General features: G+C 41.1%; 1 protein-coding gene across 5 annotated transcripts in view; it reads left to right on the top strand.

Annotated features, from left to right (window-relative positions):
* The first annotated feature begins 6,004 nt into the window (after nucleotides 1-6,004).
* Nucleotides 6,005-24,545, top strand: part of mast4 (microtubule associated serine/threonine kinase family member 4) — a 528,952-nt gene continuing 510,411 nt past the window's right edge. For 2 of the 5 annotated variants that reach the window (XM_041186028.1, XM_041186025.1), the window contains exon 1: nucleotides 6,006-6,366. In XM_041186028.1, coding sequence (XP_041041962.1) covers nucleotides 6,163-6,366 — 204 coding nt within the window. In that variant the 5' untranslated portion in view covers nucleotides 6,006-6,162. Of the gene's footprint in view, nucleotides 6,367-24,545 lie in introns of all 5 variants that reach the window. The other 3 variants (XM_041186027.1, XM_041186026.1, XM_041186024.1) reach the window with 2 other exon arrangements.

Here is a 24,545-nt window from a genome sequence, read left to right as displayed (position 1 = left end):
ATGAATGACCCATTTCTGGATTTCTTGGTAGAGCCAGAGTGTCTATCGTTATCTCCATAAAATAAGCTAAAAGCTAGCAATTCTGGGAAAGAGTGTCAAGAAACTCCATTAGAGATAGAAATTATCCACATGGTTTCCCAGAATCAAGAAAACAATTGGGATTAAAAGGTAGTCAATTTGCATTTCTACCCAGGAACAGGCTGTGTGTGTCATATTGCCATGGAGATAGCAATTCAGGGTGGAGCCTTGGTTAGAAGGTTTTTTTTATTTGTGTGTGTTTGTTGACAGAAGCAAGAAATTCAGCTTGAGAACAGACAGAGGCAGTTATAGCTTTGCTTTGGTAAAGACTGCATCTCTCTGGATCAAGAGAGCAAACAGGATGTGATAGTCAGTTAGGCCTGCGTTTCATGCAGTGAAAGTTCTAACTTCATCATTCACCACATGGAATGTGGGTAAGGCTCAAACTCAGTTTGGATTTTGTGAGGAAAAGGCAGCTGGAAGATTGGCTCCAGCTTGCAACTACTGGAAGAAATCTACAATGGTCTTCACAGAGCCTTGTGGCAGAAAACAGATAGCAGAGTTAGCTTGGGAAGCTGTGGGAAGGCTGTTGGATCTGTCAGTAATCCTAACAAGGAGTTGAATGAAGGGTCGCATATACAAAACATGAATGGAAGGACCCTCATAGAATTTTACATCAGAGGAATGGCTGTAACACTAAGGAGAATTAAACTAAATTCCAGAAGGCTGTGGCATACCTTCTGGATTAATCGCAGGAAAAATGACTAACCTTTAAAATTTTGTAAGATAAGGAAACTCTTAGGGTGTTGGGCGGGGGAGGATTTAACAGCAGGACTGATTTTATAGCATTAGTCTTTATAAGTTTTGTGTTGTTAGTGGTGCTTGCTTTGTTTAGTTTCTTTTTGCATACAGTAAACTTTTTTTGTTTAAAAACATGGAATCTTGTGGCATAGATTGATCAGCTAATTACTGGGTGTTCAGATTTCTTCTTTAAACATTAATGGTCCCTAACAGGATAATTACAGTATGAGCAAAGCTAGCTTAAGAAGTAAGAAAATTATTTTGAAGTGAACCATGTAATCAAAAGAATTAATTTTGAAAACAACAGCTTGTATTGTTATAGTTCCTTTAATGTAGAAAAATATCCCTAAGTGCTTCTCAGAGGTGTGAGAAAAACAGATGTATTTGGAAACTTAGTTAAGTATCCTAAATGGGTAATTGATGACCCCATTCATCATCATTTGATAACTGAACTGGAAAATCAAATTGGGCACTAAATGATTTGGAATAAATGATCTCCATCTGTACTCATTCTAATTGGTTATATCCACTCTCCTCTGTTACAAGTGTTGGACTTTACAAGACAGTTACGTTTTAAAATGTCTCCTTTAACTTGAAGTGAAACAGAACGTTCAGGAAAGGGGGTTGGTGAGGTTGGAGACAGATCCACGTGATTTGGTTGCCATGAGGGTAGAAATTCAAACGGAAACCTATTGGAATATCAATTGACAGTTTTCATGCCTTCACATAGTATTTTACAAATAAGGGACAGCTACTTTTTGAGACACCGAGAGAAAGACTAAGATGCTATTGCTGTGGAACCAGGGTGAACTGTTTTTAGTGTTAACACTTAAGAATTGTTATTCTGTTTGAAGGGAAGGGGACAGAACTAAATGAACTTTTAGAGATTTACAGGACAAGGAGTCTCTGTGGTGGACCTTGATGGTGGAAATTGGACCTGAAACATTCAGGCTAAGTAGAAAAATTTTGAAGGACACTGGATGTTTCAGTTTGGCTTGGCAGGGAGAAATATGCCTGCTGGATAGTGGGAGTAAATTGGGATTTGGTCTTGTAATGCTTTACATCTGCCAGAAGTGCAGTGCATAGCAAAAGAGGTTGTAAAATGTATCTTAATTGTGTTAATTAGTTAATGTGAAAATACCTATTTTTTAGATTGTTGTATTAGATGGCTGTTGAGTAATGTTTGATCTATATGGATTTGTGTTTGTTTGTTACAGTAAAAGTCTTAATACGTGAACTCTTGTCCTTTGGTCATTTCAGTTGGTTTCTGGGAAATGAATCTTTCTTTAAACATTGTCAGTCTGTATAGGATTATAATAACTCCCATTTATTGGGAATAACTGATCAGGAAATATAACACATTTTAAAGCAATGAATGGATATTGACTGCCAAAGATGGAACAGGACAAAGATAAGAGTGTGATGATCAACAATTTGCTGAAGTATCCAGTGAGTTGCTGTTCATAATCTAGCAGGCTATTTTAAAAAGAAAACATTTTGGTGATATATATTCTAGTCCTGGCACAGAAAAGTACCTGGAGCAATATGAATTCAAATATATTTTTGTAGTATTTAACCATTTCAGATTAAATTGTTAGACCTTTCTGAATTCCTTGATTACCATTTTGAATGCCAAAAATGAACTTTACAAGATTCTAATTGCATTTTCAGTGCCAAATCATATTTGTTGGGTTGGTAATGTTAAAGTGCAAAAAAAAAGGAACAAACTGAAACTGGGAAGCCTGCTGCGTAATATCCTTTTTAACTGCAGTACTGGCTGTCATTTTATCTGCACTTTCTCATTCGTGTAATATATCATTTATCTGTTTCCTTTCCAGAAATTATTATAAACTATGATGATTAAAGAAATGAAAGAAATTCAACACAGCATCTATTTTTACTTAACTTCAATACATTTTAAAAATAAAATTGCTTTTCCTTTCAAATAAAACATGAATGTATGATAAGCTTTGTAATGTTTGTAATTAAACTGTTGTTTTCTCTATTAGACTTGCATGGAAATTAAAATTGGCAGGATGTAAAAAAACGGCGGCCAATCCAATCCTGTCAGTTTTCCAAATAAAAACAGAAAGTGCTGGAAATATGCAGCAGGTCTGGCAGCATCTGTGGAGAGGGAAACAAAGTTAATGTTTCGAGTCGAATATCAGTCTTGAATTGCTTTTGTTTCCCTGTTGGGTGGGTTAGATTGGAAGTGACCACTAGATCTTTTGCAAACTGATCACGTCCTATCTTTAAAACAATATTACCACTGGATTTTGATTTACCTGTGCCAGAAAGCAAAGAGCAGGCTCTGATCAATAATAACACCTAAATGCATCCCACGTTATAATGTACTTTCTGACATGTGTCGACTATATATATCAGAATCATCCTTATGATCTAAAAACCTGGTAAGGCTTCAAAAATTGGCGATTCTATAATGATCTTGATTACTAACTTCTGAACCATGGAACAAGTAGTTCCATAAGTTTTGTAACTTCATTTGTAGGTATGTGTGATCATCTTGATATGATATGTGTAAATGACCTAGAAAATATTCAAGAAATGGAAGTCTTTGCACCCCGAATGATAGCAAATGATAACTTAATCTGGGAGTTAGGGATGTTAAAAACCAAGAACCAGTTGCATATTTTTAAAAAGGTTAAATTCAATGAGGTGAGGAAAAATGAAAGTGGATTAGGGGAGTTTGTTCAAAAAGACATTATTAGAAGGTAAATGAAGCATCTTTAAATGTATGATGCTGATCATGCATGATCAAGGTACTCACAAGACCAGCTAACCTTAGATTAAGCAAATGTAATCCTAAATGGATCAGCAAATGAATTAAAAGTAATATGATGAATGTGCAAATCTTTCAAGGAGAAAAGAGAGGGATCCAGCTTGAATAAATACATGAAATTTCATTTCTTGGGGGTTGGGGGCATATTCTCCCAGAATTTTTAAAATTCTCTTCAGAGAAGAAGTAAAACCTTAAATTCTGCAAATTGATTTGAAAGAATGGATAATGATAAATCATTTATATTATGAATGAACAGTTTCTCCAAATATTCACAAGAGAAGACTTGAGCAATGTGCCCTCTCCAAACTATGATATCTCTACTCTGATCAAATACTTTATTATAAATGAGATAGAAGATGAACTTATCGGTCTAAAAACAATCTTCAGGTATCAATAGTATTTATCCCAGAATGCTGAAAGAGACGAGAGGAGATTTGTCAGACTATGAAAATCAATAAGAAGGAGTCAATGGACACTGGGAGCACATGAGAAGATTGGAAACAGGACTGAATATTGAGTTCAACAATTTTAGATCATGAACTCTCTCCTCCATCCCCACCCCCTTTCCATTTCTTCCCCCTCCTTTTTGTTTTTTCCAATAATTTATATAGATTTTTCTTTTCCCACCTATTTCCATTATTTTTAAATGTATTTCCACCCATTGTTTATCTCTACCTTTTACCTTTTTGGTATTCCTTCACCCCACCCCCATTAGAGCTACCTGTACCTTGTCTGGCCTGCTTTTTACTCTTAATTAGCACATTCCTTTAGATAATATCATCCCCTTCAACACCACTTTGTCCTTTTGTCTGTGGCATCTTTTGGTTATCTCCTCCAACAAACCCCCTTCCCTAAACCAGCATATATTTCACCCCTTTCCTATTTTTACTTAGTTCTGTTGAAGGGTCATGAGGACTCAAAACGTCAACTGTGCTCTTCTCCGTCGATGCTGCCAGACCTGCTGAGTTTTCCAGGTATTTCTATTTCTGTTTTTGTTTTGGAAACAGGCTAACCTGGTGCCCATAATCATACAGGTTGAGAAAAGACAGTCAGGCAATTACAAACACATTAATTTACTTCCATTCTGTGTATAATAGTAGAATTAATTATTAAGGAGTAAAGTTGAGAACCATCTATAAAAATCAGGTGAACTCTTATTTGATTGTTAAATCATGAAGAGGGTCCATGAAAATGCATCATCTGACTAAACTGATATTAAAGAAAGAAAAGACTTGCATTTGTATAGCATCTTTCATGACCTCAGGAAATCCCAAAGTGCTTTTCAGTCAATGAGGTACTTTTGAAGTGTAGTTGCTGTTGTAATGCAGAAAATGTGGCAATCAATTTGCACATATGTTCCCACAAGCAGCAATGTGATTATGTGATAACCTTTTTTTAATATATTCGTTCATGGGATGTGGGCGTCGCTGACTAGGCCAGCATTTATTGCCCAACTCTAATTGCCCTTGAGAACTGAGCGGCTTGTTAAGCCATTTCACAGGGCATTTAAGAGTCAACACATTGGCATGGGTCTGGAATCGCATATAGGCCAGAGCAGGTAAGGATGGCAGATTTCCTTCTCTAAAGGGCATTAAAGTTGATTGAGAGATAAATATTGGACAGGACGCTGGAGGTATCTCCCTTTTGCTTCCTCAAAATAGTGCATTGGGATCTCTTGCATCGAATTGAGAGCGCAGACAGGACAAAAACAGAATTACCTGGAAAAACTCAGCAGGTCTGGCAGCATCGGCGGAGAAGAAAAGAGTTGACGTTTCGAGTCCTCATGACCCTTCAACCAGTTCTGTTGAAGGGTCATGAGGACTCGAAACGTCAACTCTTTTCTTCTCCCCCGATGCTGCCAGACCTGCTGAGTTTTTCCAGGTAATTCTGTTTTTGTTTTGGATTTCCAGCATCCGCAGTTTTTTGTTTTAATTGCGCAGACAGGACCTCAGTTTAACGTTTCATCCGGGCACCTCCAACACTGCAGCACTCCCTTCAGTACTGCACTGGAGGGGAAATTAAAATACAGATTCACCCACTGTTTTGATGGTTTAAATATTGCTATATTTTAATCCTTTCTGCCTCTGCGGGTCGCAGCCCCAGCCTATCAAGGGGAAGGTAGAACCTACTTTAATTATTGGCTGCCTTTGGCCAAGCGCTACTACCGGTGAAGCGAGGGTGCAGGATGCACTCTGCGGGCCAGGGCAACGGGGCGGGGTCAGGAGTGGGCGGTGTGAATAGGAAGGGGCGGAGTCGGAGGGTGGCGGGGGCCAATGGGGGGGCGGGGTCAGCTGGAGGGGCGGGGCCTGGATGGAACGCGAGCCCGGGAGAGAGGCGCGCACGAGCATTTCCTCCGCTGGTTCTTAAATGCAATAAAGTTCTGTTACAGCCTCTGTTAGCAGGCAGGTATACACAACAACAACCCCAAAAGATGATATCGACTAGCACCTTGGTGGTTTAATGTTTTTTTAAAAATTTTGCCCGCAGTTGCAGTGCCACGCTGGGCAAGCAGAGAGTACATTTCTTCACTCCGGGCGCCAACTATGGAGGGTAAGCTGGAGGATTTGCCGGAGAGAGATGCTTCGGAAAGCTCGTCCGACACACTGTCCGAGGGCGAGCAGAACGACTGCTCGGACGCGGAGCTTCAGCGAGTGGCCGCAGAGCAGAGGGGGAAGGTGGGAGATCCTGAGGAACACAGCACCGACGAGGAAGCACCCGACCGAGACGATGACGAGGAAAGTGAACGAGTATGTACATCTTGATCTTTTGTGATTCTTTATTTTTAAGGTGCCTGACTGCCAAAAGGTTAATTATGCCTCATGTCAATAATGCGCGCGTGTGTGTGTGTTTGTTTGGTGCCATCAAGCATCGACACATGGGTAAATCCAACTTCAGGTACAGATTGTCATTTGCTAATAGCATATGTTGCATTTCGCAACATATGTTATTAACTGAATCTTTAGACTGCCGTTTAATTTATGCTATTGTCAGGCCTGCAGTTATTGCAGATGGGAAGTTAATGTGCAACAGGTAGGTAGAACAAAAATTTTGAGGGGGAATAACAATGCAATGAGTGACACAAGTATGGCAAAGTTAGAGTCGATTGATAGTTTAAAAAAAACATGTCCAGTAATTTGAATTTGCAATGTAAATAACATGGGGAGCCGCAACTTACATTTATATAGTGTCTTTAACATACTAAAATATCCTATGACTCTTCACAGAAGTGTTATCAAACAGAACTTGACCACATAAGAGTTGTTTAGGACAGGTGACCAAAAGTGTAGCGAAAGAGGTTAAAGGAGCAATTTTTTTTAGGAGAGTTGGAAAAGTTTAAGGAGGGATTAGCTTGGAGCCATGTCAGTTTAAGGCATGGCTTTCAATAATGGAGTGATTAAAATCGGGGACGGTGAAGAGGACAGAATTGGAGGAGCACAGATATCTGAGTCACAGGTCTGGAGGAGATTAAAGAGATAGGGGAGGGGTGACTTCATGGAGGGATTTGAAAACAAGGATGAGAATTTTAAAATTGAGGCATTGCCCAACCAGGAGCCAATGTCAGCCACTGAGTACAAAGCTGAATAGAACTTGGTGAAATTTAGGACGTGGGCAGTAGGGTTTTGAATGAGCTGATGTTTATGGAGAGTGGAATATGGGAGGGTGGCCAAAAGTGTATTGGAATAGTTAGCTCTAGAGGTAAAAAGGACATGGATGAAAGTTTCAATGCCAGATGAGCTGAGGCAGGGTTGGAGCTGGGTACAGAGGTGGAAATAGGTGGCCTTAGTGGTGGCACAGATATCTGATCGGAAGCCCATCCTGCAGTCAGATATGACACCAAGGTTGCAAACAGTTTGCCTTGATCTCAGACAGTTGCTGGGGGAGGGACGGAGTCGTTGGTGAGGGAATGGAGTTTGTGGCAGGGATGGAAGAAAATGGCCTTGGCTTTTCCAGTGTTTAGTTGGGGGAAATTCCTGCTTATCCAGTGCTAGATGTCAGACAAACTGCTGGACAACTTGGAGATACTGGAGGGGTTGAGAGAGATGGTGAACTAGAGCTGGTTGTGGTCAGCGTATATGTGCAGGGATGAGAAATTTCCACCGTTTCGTGGCTTTTCGACATTTGGACTTTGGAATTCCACAATTCTAAGTATGTCTCTGTCTAAATGGAGCTGAACAATTGAAAGCACGGGCATCAGTGAGAGTGGAAAAAATGATGTCGAGTTGTGATCGGAGGAGCGGCGAGCATGGGGGAGACAGAATCTGTGAGGAGCCACTCCTCCAATCACACATTCTGTCTTTCCTACATTTGTGGCTCGAGCTCCTCAAATCACAGGTTCCCTCCCTCCTGCTCTTGTTGCCCCTGCAGAGGCAGAATCTGTGATTGGAGGAGCAGCAAGAGCAGGAGCGAAGGAACCCGTGATTGGAGGTTGAGGACCAGATATTCTGGCCAATCCTGTTGCTGTCATAATTTTGATTACACTGTCACCAATTACTTTGATGAGATTTGAGATTTAGTCCGACTTCTTCCAAAGACAAGAATGTGAATTTAAAAAAAAGGGAAGAGGCTGCCTGAAACCCAGAGCGGGATCTCTGGCAGCTCCTCAAATCACCGTAGCTGCCAATGCAGCCAAAGCTGGGAGGAGAGCCTTAAAAAGCCCGAAAAATGCCCACTAGTAACGAGACTGGGAGCAGGCCTGGAGGAGCCACCCTTATGAGAATGTCTTCATGGGCATCTGCCAGTGGAGAGATGATTTGCCTACGGCTCTGTGGTATTGGTAGGGGAGGAGTGTGTAAAAACACCAGTGAGGGTGTTCTCAGCTTCATTCTGCAAAGTCCAGGCTATAGAGAGGACAGGCAGGCGAGGGACTGATAAGTGAAACTTTATTCTGTTTTCAAAGGTGTCTTGGTCAAATCAATGAGGAGTGTGAAAGGTTTAATTTCTATAGAAAAAGAATCAATATCAACACGTGGTGTGTGTAAATTGCAGCATTCAGTGATAGTCCACAAACTGTGGAGGTGAGCGTCCATACTGAGCCAGAACTGGAGCGGGGCTGGCTGTTGCTCTGGATGAGCAAGGCTTTCTGTGTTCAGGAGTGGGAACCCGGCCTGGCATTATCGTGGCGACACTTGGGGACCCTTCTCTTGATTTAAGGGGATCCTGTGTGCCATCTTTTGAGCACAGGACTATGATTGGCTCTGCAATATTTAAAATTGTAAGTGAGGCGTTATATACTGTTGTAGGATATGGCTCTGCTCATTCCCGCGGTGTTTCATCAAACTGACACTGGAATGTGTTGATTCTTAGCTGCAGCATCGTTCACTGAATCAGTCAAGATCAGCAATTGAAGCTGGGAACCTCCTGACTCAAGGCTAGTGGATAGGTTGCTAGGCCTTTGGGATCTTGACTACTACCTTTAAGTAAATAAACCTGTGGTGCTGGTGGGTGTGGAGGTAATGACAAACAAGAGAAATAGTCAAGCATGCAGAAATTCATTTGGTTTGTTTCTAGCTGACAAACTGCTCCTTATGCTTGTCTGATTTCTGTTTCGTTATGTCAAATAGTTGGGATTTGAGATGAATCTGATCTTAGTCTACTTTTGTAAATTGGGAATTCTGTTTGGAATCCAAATTTAGGAGAAAATACCAATGAACTAAGGAAGACTGGTAACTTGAACTCCTGACGTTAACTGCTTTGAATGACTAGAACTGAATCACCTTGTCTTCATAGTTGATGAACAGACTTTTCAGATGACAACCTTAACTCTTGGTTGGTGACCCCTTGCCCTCTTATTGAAGCATCCCTGCCTATGGTGTACGTAACGTAGCAAGGTCAAGTTTTGTTGTTAGTATGGACTTTATCTGTGTGAAATGTACTAACTGCATGAAAAACCGAATGAATTTTAATTTCACTCATTTGAAGTAGCCTACAGGGGAGGTGATGGCGTAATGGTATTGTCACTGGACTAGTATTCCAGAGACCCAGGGTAATGCACTGGAGACATGGGTTCAAATTCCACCAAGGCAGATGGTGAAGTTTGAATCGATTAAAAATTTGGAATTATGGCCATGATTTTCCCCTCAGCGATTTGGGGGCAGGGCCCGGTCGCCAAGGGGAAAATGATGCGGGATGATGTCGGGAGGAATCCCCAACGTCCCTTTAAATTTTTAGGAAGGCGGGTGGACAGCGAAATCAGCTGTCTGCCTGCCGACCTGCTAATGGGCCAATTGAGGCCATTGACAGGATAATTAAGATAATTAAAGACCTGCCCGTCCAAGCTTAAGGCTGGTGGGCAGGCCAGAAGCTCCAGATTATTCATGAAACTTCATCCACTGACGGGATGAAGTTTCATGACCGTTTTTTAAACATTTAATAAATTTTATGTGTTTATTATTAACATGTCCCGTCTCGTGTGACATTGTCACATGAGGGGGACGTGTTAATAATTTTAATATTTATCTATTTTTAGACTTTACTTGCCTCTCACGAATCTCCCTGAGACAGGACTTTGTCTCAGGGAGCAGTGTGCTCTTCTGCACGCACGCGCGAAAGAGCGCACTTTGACAGGTGGGGATTCCATCCCGCCCCCGGAACAGAAAGCGCATAGTGCTTCTTGTCGGGTAGGCCGCTGGGCGGGCCTTATTTGGCCCATCCACTCAAAATGGTGGCGGGCCCCGTTTTGGAGGTGGGGGTCGGCTGTCCGCCCGCTGCCGAGCCGGTGGGGCCTGCACGCCATCCGAGGGCAGAATTCTGCCCTATAAGTCTAATGAAATCATTGTCAATTGTCGTAAAAACCCATCTGCTTCACTAACGCCCTTTAGGGAAAGAAATCTGCTGTCCTTACCTGGGCTGGCCTATATGTGACTCCAGAGCCACAGCAATGTGGTTGACTCTTAAAGGCCCTCTGAACAAGGGCAAATAGGGATGGACAATAAATGTTGGCCTAGCCAGCGACACCCACATCCCATGAACCAAAAAAAGAGGTATTTGCATTTCACTACAGATCATAAAAAGTGCTATAATTATCTGGCTCCTCGCAATGCAGTGTCTTAACCACCTTGCACTGTAATGTATACATGCCTCCTTTTAACAAAAAATGTTCATACCTTTTTTGTCTTCAGCCACCTTCATCCCTGTATGTGGAACCTCTTCAGATCGAAATCTTTTAGCACTACAATTTGCTGGAAGTGTGAGCTGATAAGAACATGGCTGGGGCAGCAGGGCATCTTGGTGAATGATGGAGCCAACAGTCTATCTTAACCAATCGTTTAAAGATTAAATAAGAAACAGGAATGTCAGAGAAGGAAGTAAGATGAATTAGGGGAAAATCAGGTGTAGAAAAGAGAAATAGAAAGGGAAAGAAAGATTGAATTGAGAGAGGGATAAAAGGAGACAAAGGAATTTTTGTTTACTTTTAAAAAAAAGACTAACAACAGTTTGCTACCTGTAAGATTGAAACTCCACAGTTTCTGTTGTTTCCTTTCTGAGCTGGAGAGGTTGAGTAACTGCAGAGAGGTAAATTTCATCATTAGAAAGGTACTTATGGAGTTAGTTACCAGACCTAACTTTCTACGGTGAGTTAATTGGCAATTATTGTGCAAATGCAGCAATTTCTTGAAACTCACAGGGCTGTTGCATATTGATCTCACTTTTGTTAGGCTAATGGCAGAGGTGATGCAAATTGTCCAGTCACTTGTGATTTTTGTGATGGCACCTCGTCAGGAGCTGCTGGGCAGCTTGCACAGCAATAACAGCGAGTGCTATTAAACTAGTTGCTTTGCCTGGAACTTCTTACCTAGTGTTGTGTTTTAATTTTAATGATGAATGGGTAAGGAACCATCATGATGCTTGTATGTTGAAATTATATTTTCTTAAAATGTCATTTTAACTCACTAAGATATCTTCATTGCTTTGCTCCCTCAGCCTCTGCACTGAATGTCTTCTCAACCTCAATAATATCAAACTCTATCAAACTCATCATACTCTCTCTCTCCTCTTGAGTTCACTGCCCTCCTATCCTCCCTTAATCTCACTCTCCAACCCACATTCACGACCACCCCATAGACCTTGTCATCTTGGTGGCATCGCTGTTTTGTGTCAATCGCAGATATGGTCATCTCTGATTACTTCTTTATATTGCGCTGCAACCACATTCCTCTTCTTTCTCTCGACCCTACTTGCTTCTGTGGCTTATCTGGGAAAAATTCTCCGAAATCACTTATAACTGCACTTTTAAAATCCGAGCTGTAGCCTTTAGCCCTCCATTCACCATAACATTTCTGCAGCTACTGATTTGCTCAACCACACCCATACCTCTATCTTTGATGCCCTGATCCCCATTAAAACCATTACACTATTTCACCGTGGGCCATTCCCACTGGAATGACCCTCATTTCTGCTCCGTTAAGTCCAGAGCACTTGCTGGACCCCGTGAAGTACCATAGTGTTCTGCTCTCATTTATCCAAAACTTCTCACTATTCCAGGATTAGTCCAGAATGTTTCTTTACTCTATCTCAAGCTGCCTTCTTAAACCCTTCTCCCTGTCTCCTCCACCCTTATTTACAAGTGCTCCCTCGGGTGTCCTGTATGGACCTATCCTTGGTCCCCTCCCATTTTTCTCTTCTACTTGCCACCCTTTGGCGACATGATCATAAAACGCAGCATCACACTGTACACCAAAGACAACCAGCTCTACCTCACTGCCACCCCCCTGGACCCCTCCTCAACCCCCTTTCCCCACCGCCACACCGTCTCTAAATTGTCAGGCTGCTTGGCCAACATCCAGTGATTGATCAGCAGAAATTTCCTCCAGCCAAATACTGGGAAGACGGAAACCATTGTCTTCAGTCCCTTCCCTAGTTACTGGCTCCATTCCTCTTCCTGGCAACTGTTTGGGGCTGAATCAGACTGTTTGCAACCTTGGTGTCACATTTGATTCTGAGTGAACTTCTGACCACATATCTGCACCAGCAGGAAGACCTCCTATTTCCACCTCCATAACATTGTCTCACTCCGCTCCTGCCTCGGATCATCTGCTGCTAAGGCTCTCATCCAGGCTTTTAACTCTGAACTTGACTATTGCACCACAGTCCTTGATGTTCTCCCACATTCTACTTTCTATAAACTTGAGCTCATCCAAAATTCTGCTGCCTGTGTCCTAACTCACATCAAGTTCCATTCACCCAACTCCCTTTGTGCTTGCTGGCCTACAGTGGCTCCCCTTTAAACAATATCTTAATTTTAAAAATTCTTATCCTTGTTTTCAAAACCCTCCTCCCTATCTCTGCAATCCCCTGTAACCCTTTGAGATAGCTGTTTCCCCCCTGATTCTGGCCTCTTGAGCGTCCATGAATTTAACCCCCCCCGCCCCCAATCGATGGCCATGCCTTCAGCTCTCTGGGCCCTTAGCCCTGGAATTCTCTCCCTAAGCCTCTCTCTGTCCCTCTAACTCTCTTTCCTCCTTTAAGATGCTCCTTAAAAACTAGCTCTTGGACCTCTTCGGCCCTAATATATCTCCTTATGTGACCCAGTGTGAAATTTTCTTCGATGATGCTCATGTTTAGGATCTTGGGACATTTTGCTACTCTAATGGCACTATAGAAATACAAGTTGCTGATGTTGTTGCAATGATTGGAGAGAAACTTGGAAAAGTTGGAGTGAACGAGCAATAGGGTCGATGAGATGAAAATCCAGTAAATAAGCGGAAAGCGAGAACGCAACCTAAGTTTTGAGAATAAAGGCAATTGATGATCACTGTTTACACCAGATGCCAAACTATTTTTCTGTCATAGATGGTTGTCACCTGTAATTCTTATATTCAGAATCAGAACTCCAGTGCTTGAACCAAATTCATTCTGGGAGTAGATGGTAATTTGAGAGAAAGACCCACTAACCCTATGAAGCAGATCACTTAAACGCATATTCTACTTAATGTGAAATCTTGTTGAGCTATTACAATGGTGGAGGAACTAAATCCACAATATTTGCTACTAGGGGAGATATAAATAGAAACCTGGCTACATAGGATTTGAAATATTTACTGTTTGGCTCAGGGTGTGCACCAGCATTGTAACAATCTAAGGGCCGGAATTATTCAAATTGCTTGAGTTTTGTGTTTGTGGGCTTGGAGCTTATCAGAACTCTTAAACTGTGTGGATTGAAACACACTCTGGTCAATTGGCTTATACTTAATAAAGGGAGCTCCATTGAAAAGTTGCATTTCCATACTTTACCTGAATCTTTTCTAAATCTTAGAAAACAATTGAATTTTTCCCCCATTCGATTTCATGTGCTCCTAAATAAATCTCAAATGGGTTCATTGTATATTTGGAAATTATGTTTTGGTGAAGACAATTGAACAATGAACAATCGAACAACAAACTTCCTGCATTTGTTCATCCAGCTTTTGATGTGCAGTCTGCAAATTTTAGAGTTGGACTGAAAAGAAAATGCTGGGGATTCAGCACTTGAGTTTTTAAACATGTCAGTGGTTGAGACTGCCATTCTAGTCGCACAGATCTATACCAGTGGAGCTTCTTTCAAATGCTAATGAGTGGTTTTATGCCATTGATTCATGCTGTTTGATGTAATTTTTAACACATTTCTAGGTAATCCAAAATATAGGCATACTATATTGATGAGTATATTAATTCTATGTGACAGCACTTGTTTGAATTGTTCTTACCAGCACCACTGTTTGGAGCAATAATTATTACAAGACTTGTCTGTTTCTGAGTTCCTTATGCAAAAGGTTAGAATAATTGACCATTTCTGTCTATTTATCCCCATTGCTTTCAGGTCTGTTCCTGACTAGATATTTATCCAACTTTTTTCAATTAACGAAACGCTGGCTGCTTTGGTTTGGAGGCTGGGGATGTGGGGGTGGGGTTGTGGGGAGACACAAAAATTCTTTACACCCTAATCTGGCTGGAGGCTTTTTAAAACTTTAATTCTGCATTTTCTGGTTTTGTGCACATTGTCCAAGTTAATTAGCTTGGTCCTATATTATTGATGCATTTTGAAGATCTGGGTTATGTCTCCCTCAATCTTCAATGAAAATAAGTTAAGTTTTAAGATTCTCTCCATTAGCTTAGAGCCCTAAGGCCAGAATCATCTTTGTTATTCTGATCTATTTCCCTCCTAACAGAGTTAAGCACCCAAATGCACTCTTGCCAATGATGATTCAAATAATGTGCTTTGATTTGCATTAAATGTTGTTATTTCAGTATTGTCTCAAGGCAGTGCATTATGGCATAAGGCTAGGCAATTTTTTCTCTTCAATCTATGACTAAAATTACAATTGTTAATGCCAGAACAGTAATGATATTTGAAAAACAACCTTGAATCAAGAGCATTTCAGAAAGTTGCCAAACTTCAATTTTAAATCAATCTTTTCTCACATTCTTTGGTATTGAGCATTTGGCTTTGAGCAGTAACTGGGGTAACAAAAGCTTAAAATTACTATTGGCATCTTGATTTTTTTTGTTGTTGTCAAATCACTTGTGTCAAACATTTAACAGAAAAGACTTGCATTTATATACCACCATTCAGAAACCTCAGAACTTCCTAAAGCACTTTACCTTTAAGTACCTTTTGAAATGCAATCACTGTTGTAGGAAATGTAGGCGCCAAATTGTGCACTGCAGCGTCCCACAAACAACAATATTGTAATAACCAGATAATCTGTGTGTGTGATACTGATTGGGGGATAAATATTGGCGAGGACATCAGAGCTATTTCCACAGCTCTTCTTTGAAATAGTGCCATGGCATCTCTTACATCCACCTGATAGGACAGACAGTTTAAAGTCTTGGTCAAAAGACGGTAACTCAGACAGTGCAGCACCCTCTTGATACTGCACTGGAATGTCAGCCCTGATATTTGCACTTTAGAATGGGACTTGAACCCAAAAAAATTCTGACTCAGAGATGAGAGATGTAGAATGTTGTGAAAACTTGAAATACAAAATTTTGCAGATGCTGGAAATCTGAAATTAAGACAGAAAATGGCGGAAAGACTCAGCAGTTCAGGCAGCATCAGTGGAGAGAAAATCGTGGAGGATAATGTTTCAGGTCGATTCTGAAGTGTTAACCCAACATTCCGTTCTCCACAGATGGTGCCTGGCCTTTTGCGTGTTCCCAGTAATATTCTCAATGAAATGGTGAGGAATGCTTAGTACATGAACTTGCATTTATTGCCAGAATTCATGATAAGTTAAATTCAAGGTTGGATTAACATTTGCAAAGCAGGAATTTTACAACATAAAGTGTCATGTTGTCCCATTTCGTGGTGATTAACGGGCAGATAACTATTCAGAGGAGCAGTAACAATACTGTTGGTACTACTGTTTCTGCTTGTCAATATCTCTTATTTTTATTTGGTTAAAATGTAAAACTGAATAGGTTAAGCTTTGCAAATATTCATGAGAACTTCATGTTTAACTGTTGAATGTCTTTACCCTGGATTGTTTTATTGAACTAAGAAACCTGCCCCTCACTACACCAGAACCCTCTTCCCTGGTTTATAACACAGATCTCCACCTTGCTTGTATTGACGCTTAGTGGGATGTTTGCCTGTATAGACAGGTTAATGTGTGTATCCCCCTCCCTAAAAAAACAGTAGTTAATGCTAATATTAGCTCATAGTAATATAAACTTGTATGAGGTTATGTATTTAAAGCAGTTCTTCCATCTGGCAGGCATTGCTATTTGAAGTTGTCCAGCTGTTGAACTGCACACGATAGTGAAGTTTTTATTTTAATTAGAGTAAACTTCACATTTCCAATGTACAATTTGCAAAATTTCCTTTGATATAGAGACTTATGGATTAATTATGCCAATTTAAATAAACTGAAATTTAACTTGAGAAGAAAGCATTAAAACTTCTAACTGCTAAAAACTTGTTTAGAAATTGTCTGTGAACAGAAACTTGCGATTGTGACTGTTTATTCTGCTAGAATTAAACATAACTACTCACTGAAGGTTGCAGCTATCAAGTTCGAACCAAGAAAATGTGGTGATGTTGTTGATAAAAGTGTCCATGATACAAAATGACAGATTTTAGTTGAAGGTACAACTCCTGACAGAATAAAGCTCAAGATGGATGTTGTTCTTAAAGGCTATCCCCCTGCCAGCCTAAAGTACTTAGGGCAATATTGATGTTTTTAATAGAATCATTGAATGGTACAGTGGGGAGAGATACCATTTGGCCTACTGTGCCTTTGCCAGCTCCTTGAAAGAGCTATTCAATTAGTCCTATTCTGCTCTTTCCCCATAGCCCTGCCAGTGTTTCCCTTTCAAGTAGTTGCCCAATTTCCTGTTGTAATTTCTGAATCTGCTTCCACCACCTTTTTAGCCAGTGCATTCCAGATCGGCGTAATCCACTGTGTAAACACAGATCTCTTTTCGCTGCTAGCTCTCTCACCAATTGCTTTAAAACTGTGTCCCCTGGTTACCAACCTTTCTGTCATTGCAAATTGTTTTTTATTTACTCCATGATTTTAAACATCTCTTTTACATCTCCAATTAATCCTCTCTATTCTAAGGGGAATAACCCCAGTTTCTCTAGCCTTTCCCACATAGCAGATGTCCTGCACTTCTGGTAAATCAATTCGGCATCTACTCTTAGGTCTTGACATCCTACTTAATGTATGGTGCCCAGAATGGGCCAGAATACTGCAGCTGGGATCCTAGCCTGTGTTAAAAATAGGTTTATCACAGCGTACTTGCTTTTATATTCTGTACTTCTACTAATTAAGCTGAAGGTCCAATATGCTTTTCTAACAACCTTCTCCACTTGTCCCATTCAAAGATTTCTTATATACACTTTTGGTGTATACGTCTCGCTCTCGCTCTCTCTTTTTTGCTTCACCTCTCTTTTAAAAATGTATTATTCAGTTTATATTGTGTCTCCCCTTTCTTCCTATCAAAATGAATCAATTCACACCAAAATGCATCACCCACATTTCTTTGTGTTTAAATTTTGTGTGATGTGTTTTTTTTTGTTTTGTTCAGGGGATGTGAACAGTGCTGGCAAGGCCAACATTTATTGCCCACTGCCCTTGAGAAGGTGGAAGTAAGCCCCCTTCTTGAACCGCTGCAGTCCATATGGTGTAGGTACACCCACAGTGCTGCTAGGGAGGGAGTTCTGGGATTTTAGCCTAGTGACAGTGAAGGAACGGTGATGTATTTTGAAGTCAGGCTGGTGTGTAACTCACAAGGGAACTTGCAGGTGGTGGTGCCCCCATGCATCTGCTGCCCTTGTTCTTCTAGGTGGTGGAGAGTGTGGGTTTGGAAGGTGCTGTCAAAGAAGCCTTGGCGAATTGCTACAGGGCATCTTGTAGACGGTACAAACTGCTGCCACTGTGTGCTGGTGGTGGAGGAAGTGAATATTTAAGGTGATGGATAGGGTACCAGTCAATTTGGCTGCTTTGTCCAGGATAGTGGTGAGCCAGACAGATAGGGAGCATTCCATCACACTCCTGCTGCATAGACTGCTTCATTACCTGAGGAGTGGAAGTGGACACTGTGCAATCATCAGTTAACATTCCCACTTCTGACCTTAAGATCAGGGGAAGGTCATTGATGAAGTAGCTGAAGATGGTTGGGCCTAGGACACTACCCTGAGGAACCTGTACAGCAATATCCTGGGACTGAGATCATTGGCCTCCAACAAACACAGCCATCTTCCTTTGAGTGTAACCACTCCAACCAGTGATGAATTTTTCCTTGGATTCCCATTGACTTCCATTTTACTTGGGCTCCTTGGTGCTACACTTAGTTAAGGGCAGTCATTGTTAGGACTGGGATGGGAGGAGTGTGCAAGTTATCAAGTCCCGCTACTCCACAGGCCGTACCATTAATTTAAATGTCTAATTTTCTCACTGAAATGGCCAATTGTGCGCCTATACCTCCAGTACCCAGAAGAGAAGAGACTCTGACCAGGCTTCTTTCAAAAACTCAATGATTATTTATTATAAAACAAAACTTCTTTTAACAAGTTGCAAGTACCAGTTAACACACAATTTTAATCAGGAAGTAAAACTATCTATCTCTTCCTAAAGAATTCCCCCAACACACATAGACATGCGCGTACAGACACACAGACAAAGGACAAATAGAGTCTATTTGAAGGATGAGCATTATAAAATAAAGGATAAAGTCCACAGGTCTCGATGCTGTCGACCTGTATTTCTCTCGTGGCCCCGGTAGATGCCATGAAATTGCCAACAATTGTCCAGCTTTGCAGGTCCAAATGCAGACTGGTTACCCTTGGATGAGGGTTCTCTGGCTATAGGTTGATAGCCACATACAATTTCAGGCAAGGTAGAGAGAGGGAGCCAGTCAAGGGAGCCTGCTTTCCTCAGCTTCTTCTCCAACAAAACTGCCTTCCAACCAAGCAGGTTCACAACTTAAGTTTTTTTCCCTGTCTCGCATGTGATTCCCAGGAAGTTATTAACCTTCCTTCAGTTTTTTTGTCTCCGTGAATTAACATAATTGCAGTTTAAACAAACAACCAGATCTTCCCAAGTACCATATAAGTCAGGTGATTTCTTGGAAGAGGCCTGCTTGTTGACAGGTCCAAGGTGAACTTATGACTTTTTAAAAAAAATATCCCAGGTTAACATACAAGTGTCCAGATCGTGTCATGTGCTTCCATTTTGAAAAATAAAAATTCAGCCTTGAAAGGTATGATTCTAACGGTCACTCTCACACTCTTAACACTCAACTCACCTCTTGACTTCAGCATTTTTGTTTTTGTTTGGACCAAGGCTGTTATGAGTTCCAGAGTCTGGCGGAACCCAGACTGAGGGTCAGTGAGCAGGTTATTGCTTTGTAATTGTTGCTTGATACTACTGTCCTCGACATCTTCCACAACTTTGCTGATGATTGAGCGTACACTGATGGGGTGGTAATTGGCCGGATTGGATTTATTCTGCTTTTTGTGGACAGAATATACCTGGGCAGTTTTTCACATTGTCGGGTGGATGCCAGTGTTGTAGTAGTACTGGAACAGCTTGGCTAGGGACGTGGCTAGTTCTAGAGTAGAAGGCTTCAGTACTTCAGAGTTTTTGTTGTCAAGGTCCAAAGACTTTTGCAGTATCCAGCGTGCTCAGCCGTTTCTTAATATCCTGTGGAGTGAATGGCACACACAATTGTTGTAGTGGAGCAGCAGAGGCAAGAGAGTCCAAGAGTGCAGCACATAGTGAAAGGGGGAGATAATGGCGTGGCAGTATTGTCACTGAGAGGGTATAGCAGCTGGTGGTATTTAAATTCAATTAATAAAATCAGGAGTTGAAAGCTAGTCTCAGTTTCATGGTCACTATTACCGCCATTGATTATCATAAAAAACCATCTGGTTCACTAATGCCCTTAAGGAGAGGAAATTTGCTATCTTTACCTGGTCTGTGACTCCAGTTCACAGCAATGTGGTTGACTGTTAAATATCCCCTGATGTGGCCTAACAAGTCACTCCATTCAAGGGCAGTTAAGGATGGGCAACAAATACTGGGCTTGCCAGCGACGCCCATATCCCATGAAAGAATTAAAAAAGACAGCAGGGTGATTATATTGTTCCTATTGATAAAGCTGCATCTGTACCGTTTTTACCTTCTGGCGTGGATACATTCTCTATACTGAGAATTTGGGCCTAAGTGTCTCTGGGCAAGATTGGCAGAAATGGGTGTAAATTTCAGCATAATTCTGTGTAATTATAATCCAGAGTCTATGTTTCCCACTTTCCTACAGGAATACTTTTGATAGACTGGGTAGTTTCATAAGCCTGCAGAGATTTGACATTTGTTAAGTTTCATGGGTTTTTCGCTGATCAGATGTTTATAAATTGCGGATAATGTATTGAGAACTGTTTTTTGCAGCCACTGATCACTTTGTACAGCCTTTGTTTTCACTCTGAGTTCTGTGGGGGATGCATACCATTGAAAATGATATTCTGCACTCTTTTGTTGCATAATCTGTTCTTTTCTGTAGCTGTTTATATTTAGGTTGTGGTGGTATATCGGTTTAGATTTCAAGCTAGGCATCAGATCTTAGCTGAGTCAGGGTGGCCAGTTTCTACCCCATAAGGAGAGAGGAGGTAGCACTTGGTCAATCTAATGTGATGATTGATTCATTAGACTGACCTGGGAGCACTCGTAGCAGCAGTTGGTGTGTCGTTTAAAAAAAGCATAGAGGGGGAGAAACATGGAATGAATGTCCTGGAGCAGGAGGGAGAAAAGGAAAGATTCCAGTTTAGGAAGGGTAGGAAGTGGACATTATGGGTTAATTTGACATGCCTGAAGTCTAGATCTCCCATGTCCCCCTCTCCAGTCGCAAGTACACATTGCAAATTCAGACAGACTCTGCTTATGAATTTCTGATGTATGCTCACAGCAGGAGAGCCTCTCCACTGGATATGGGAACTTGTGCCAAATGTCCCTGTGACTTGTGTTTTCTGCTTGTTCTCAATACAGCCGCTGCTATAATTTATTTTGCATATACTGTATGAATTCTATTCCTAAAACTCCTCTGCCTCTCTTTTAACATTCACCATTTTGACCAACTTTTGATCAGCTTCCTTAATACCTCCTCCTTGGCTCAGTCTCTGTGAAGTGCCTTGGGAACATTTTTCTACATTAAATGTGCAAGTTGTTATGTTAAATGTGCATTTTCCTCATCTTGGATAATTGCATTTCACATTCAATTTCCAGAGTAAAAATGCATACAATATGATCAGTTGCAGTAAGATTTATATTATCAAACAAATGTCTTTTTTTGTTATAACTCCAGTTCAGTTTAACCCTCACTTTTTGGTGTAAACTGAATAATCAGGAACTTGGTGAGATTATGCCCCTGCCCTCAGGAACTTATCCAAAACTACTTTTCTTTGCTAACCTCCCCTTAATTTCAGAAGCCTCATAGGAACTCCTGTCTTTGACCATGTCTTGTGTCCCCCCTGGTCCTCCCACGTTAAAATACTTACTTATTGGTGATCAGCTCCCCCTTGTAATGCACTTGAGGCTTTAGAAGCTCTCTAGTTCTAATTTGCTGAATATGGAATGCATGTCACTTTGGATTGATTGAAATTAGAATTTGAAAATTTCCTCGTGGATTCTGACAGGCTTCTCCTCTTTTCCAATGCTTTTGATCTAGTGACCATAAAGATATCATGATACTGATCAACAGCAATGGGGTTTTGCATTTTTTAATAGAAGCAGAGATTTCAGCTACTTTGAAGCAGCATGAAGTGGCATTCCCCAGTACTTAATTGCCTGCTTCTCTGCCTTGCCCACAATGGAACAATTTTATTCTGACCCTACGCCATATTGGGCTTTGAACTATTTAAATCAATTGTTTTTCCTGCTTGAGCATGAGAGAAAGGAGGCAACTTCTTAAATGTCCTGTCCCTGTGAGGAACTACTTGGTATTCTCAATGAGAGTACACTGAGCATTAATAGGATTTTGGTGGTGATGCTACAAACTATAGTCTGCTTTGTATAAAACAATAGTTTTAAAAATTACCTCCAGGCAATAATGAGTCACTATCCTTTGGTAAATATAGGAGTGCCTCAATGTTTGAATAATTATTCCACTTAGTGAAATGGTTCCATAATTTATAACTCTTTATCCCTGTCTTTAAGCCGGTGTGTTCCTATGCAATTAGATCGCTGATAAACATTGGCTCGTTATTTAGGTCCTGTTTTGCAGTGAAATATCCAGTAGCATTCGTGAGAATTTTATAAAATCTAGGTTTTTAAAAAAAAAAGTTGTGATAAAAGTTTAAATTAAATTAAACATTTAAATTATTTTTTCCCCTTTTTAGAAATGCATTATTAACATATTAACATGACCTAACCTCCATGTTTTGAGTTTTGACTGACATGAAAAGGCTCATTACTTGTCTTCAGGCCAGGCTTAATGATCATACACTTGATTGTTGTTGCAGGGTAAAATTGGCAGACTTCAACGGCATCTCTCAGGAGAGACAGAGGGCAAGGCAGTGTTATCCTGTTCTATGAAAACTGAAGGTTTTGTGGTGGTGGATGATTTCAGATGTGTCTATTATTTTCCGTTTCATGTAGAAAATAATTAGAAACCGCCCACCATCCATTGGTGCCAATTTTTCAAACTGCTAACCTCTCCTTCCCTACATCTGCCACATGGTTTGTGTTTGAGCTTTTTGGTTTCAATGTCTATTTATCTTTCTATAAACATGAACACTATTAATTAGGGGAATTTCTATCTTTTGTTTAAAAAAACCTACTTAATTGCCTTCACAATCTTTTACCAATGGTTTTAAACTATGTGTTGGAGATGTTCAGCTGGCATTGTTAGTTGTTTTTCTTGTTACCACCAGGGAACTTCATTAATTTTCCCTTTCCTTCACTGCTTTCCGGGTAGAGATTCTGTTGGACAAATGGGTTATATACTGGATATGTGTGTGCTAAAATGTCTCTTGTATAATTTAAGTTACGATTCTAGGTGGATGGGAACTAGGGGTTGAAGGTTGAAGCAGATGATTGCAAATTGCCTGTCCACACAGAGTGTGAGGCCTAGAAGATTTTGACTTCTGAGTCTCATTAGTGTGCTGCGATAAAGACTGCCACCGGAAGCCAGTGAGGATGATGTAGGCAGGTGTTGACATCTATGGGGAGCGGTCAGTCACTGCCAGGGTCCGCTGAAATGGTCCCTGGCAAGGTAAGTTGGAAGTAGCAGTGCTTGTAGTTCTGCAGGTTTGAAGAGTAAATTCTTGCTGTGTGCTGAAGTTAGCTGGTCTCAGCCAGTTGGCTGCAGGGATTCAAGGGTGCTGGGCAATGGAGGGAGAGGAATCATTTTGGATTGCTGCTTCTGATAGCTGACCAGTGATTTCCTACAGGAAAGCATATGTAACTGCTGAGTGAGGACAATATTTGCCTTAGTTCTGATAACCCCGTGGTTCAGTAGCCTGCTGACGTTAATTGAGGCTCATAAGTGAAGAGTGGCAACTTAGGAGAGAACTGTAAGGTTGCTGATGCCAATGGAACTATAGCCTAATGTGAGTCAGCGTTTTCAGAGAGAGCGAGAGAGACAATTGAAGAGGTGGAAATTTAGTTCATACTTCAAGGCAGGGTTTTTAGTTTGGTGGGCGCACACTGACTGGGGAGCAGCCGGGGAACAGACCGCCAACTGCGATTGGCCCCCAGTGGCGATTTCATACGTGAAAGGCAAGCTGAAATGCTCAGTGTTGCCGGGATGGGGGTGGGGGGAGGGCGAGCGCTGACATAAGCGCGGGTAGGGGGGAGCGCGGAATGAAAGCTACCTGAAGGCAGAGAGCTGCCTCAGGGAGCTGAAGACTTTAAAAGTAATAGATAAAGATTTTAAAATCCAGAAAAAAATGTCCACACGTCAGAATCAGTCACTTGAACATATAGATGATGACAATTTCTACCCAGACGTTTTTACTTCTTTTAAATTTAATAACGGAAACCTCATCCTGCCCTTGGAGGAGGTTTCATCAAAAATGCAAAGTCCGTCTGGCAGATCCGGCCGTCTGCCAACTTTTGAGTGTGCCCACTGACCGAAATATCGCGCGAGTGCGGGATGACGTTGGGAAGCTCGCCCAATGTCATCACACGCTACTCTACTCTCGAGTAAGTTGGGCGCATGCCGCACGCTGATCTAAAAATTCTGCCCATGTTTTAGAATATGACTTTTAGTTTCAGGAGTATAAATTTTAGGTTGGATGTTGAAGTGTTAAACCTAAGGATAAGTGGACATCTGATGAGAAACTGCTAATAGCCCTGATTTAAATGCAAACCAAAACAAGCCTGGACTTAATTAACCTGTGTTTATCTTACAAGGTCAGAGTTGATAGTGAAAAAAGACTTAAGCAATAGTGATCCATTCCTGGACTGCTGGGTAGAGCCAGGGTACCTATTGTTATCTCCATAAAAGA

The sequence above is a fragment of the Carcharodon carcharias genome, chromosome 4, assembly GCF_017639515.1.
Source record: "Carcharodon carcharias isolate sCarCar2 chromosome 4, sCarCar2.pri, whole genome shotgun sequence".
NCBI lineage: Eukaryota > Metazoa > Chordata > Chondrichthyes > Lamniformes > Lamnidae > Carcharodon > Carcharodon carcharias.
Note: the sequence above shows the minus strand (reverse complement) of the source record. Positions and strands in the feature narration are given on the sequence as shown.